The sequence below is a fragment of the Penaeus monodon genome, chromosome 22, assembly GCF_015228065.2.
Source record: "Penaeus monodon isolate SGIC_2016 chromosome 22, NSTDA_Pmon_1, whole genome shotgun sequence".
In the NCBI taxonomy this organism is placed as follows: Eukaryota; Metazoa; Arthropoda; class Malacostraca; order Decapoda; family Penaeidae; genus Penaeus; species Penaeus monodon.
The window spans coordinates 14,970,780-14,971,153 of record NC_051407.1 but is presented as its reverse complement, the minus strand read 5'-3'; the positions used below and the strand labels follow the sequence as shown (position 1 = coordinate 14,971,153).

The 374-nt window shown below is 44.1% G+C and overlaps 1 protein-coding gene across 1 annotated transcript in view; it reads left to right on the top strand.

The window, feature by feature from the left end:
* The window catches only part of LOC119587337 (phenoloxidase-activating factor 3-like), a 14,893-nt gene that overhangs the window by 13,138 nt on the left and 1,381 nt on the right, over positions 1-374 (top strand). The window contains exon 6 of the mRNA XM_037936085.1: positions 97-263. Coding sequence (XP_037792013.1) covers positions 97-263 — 167 coding nt within the window. The remainder of the gene's footprint in view (positions 1-96; positions 264-374) is intronic.

The window sequence follows — 374 nt, the reverse complement described above, 5'->3', positions numbered from 1 at the left end:
TTCCCACCCTACATTCTCTCCCACCTTCCCTCTAAATCCAAGGAGTGTGAATAAAGGCTCAAATTGATACCCCCTCCTCCCCCCTCCCCTCCCTAGCACTACCATTCGCCTCGGAACTGAATATTTAGAACCGACGCAGGACGCCCATGGATACCAGACCTTCAGCCCAGAAGCTATTGTCCTTCATCCGGACTTCAACAAATTCGGTCTGGATTATAACGATATAGCCCTGGTTAGACTCAACAGGAATGTCGTCCTTAGCGGTAAGGAGTGCCTGTGTGCGTTTTTTTGTGTGATATATGAAGTACCGGGAGAAAATGTAATTCCGTTTATTATTATAATTATCATAGTTATCATAGATTGATTTTCTAAAA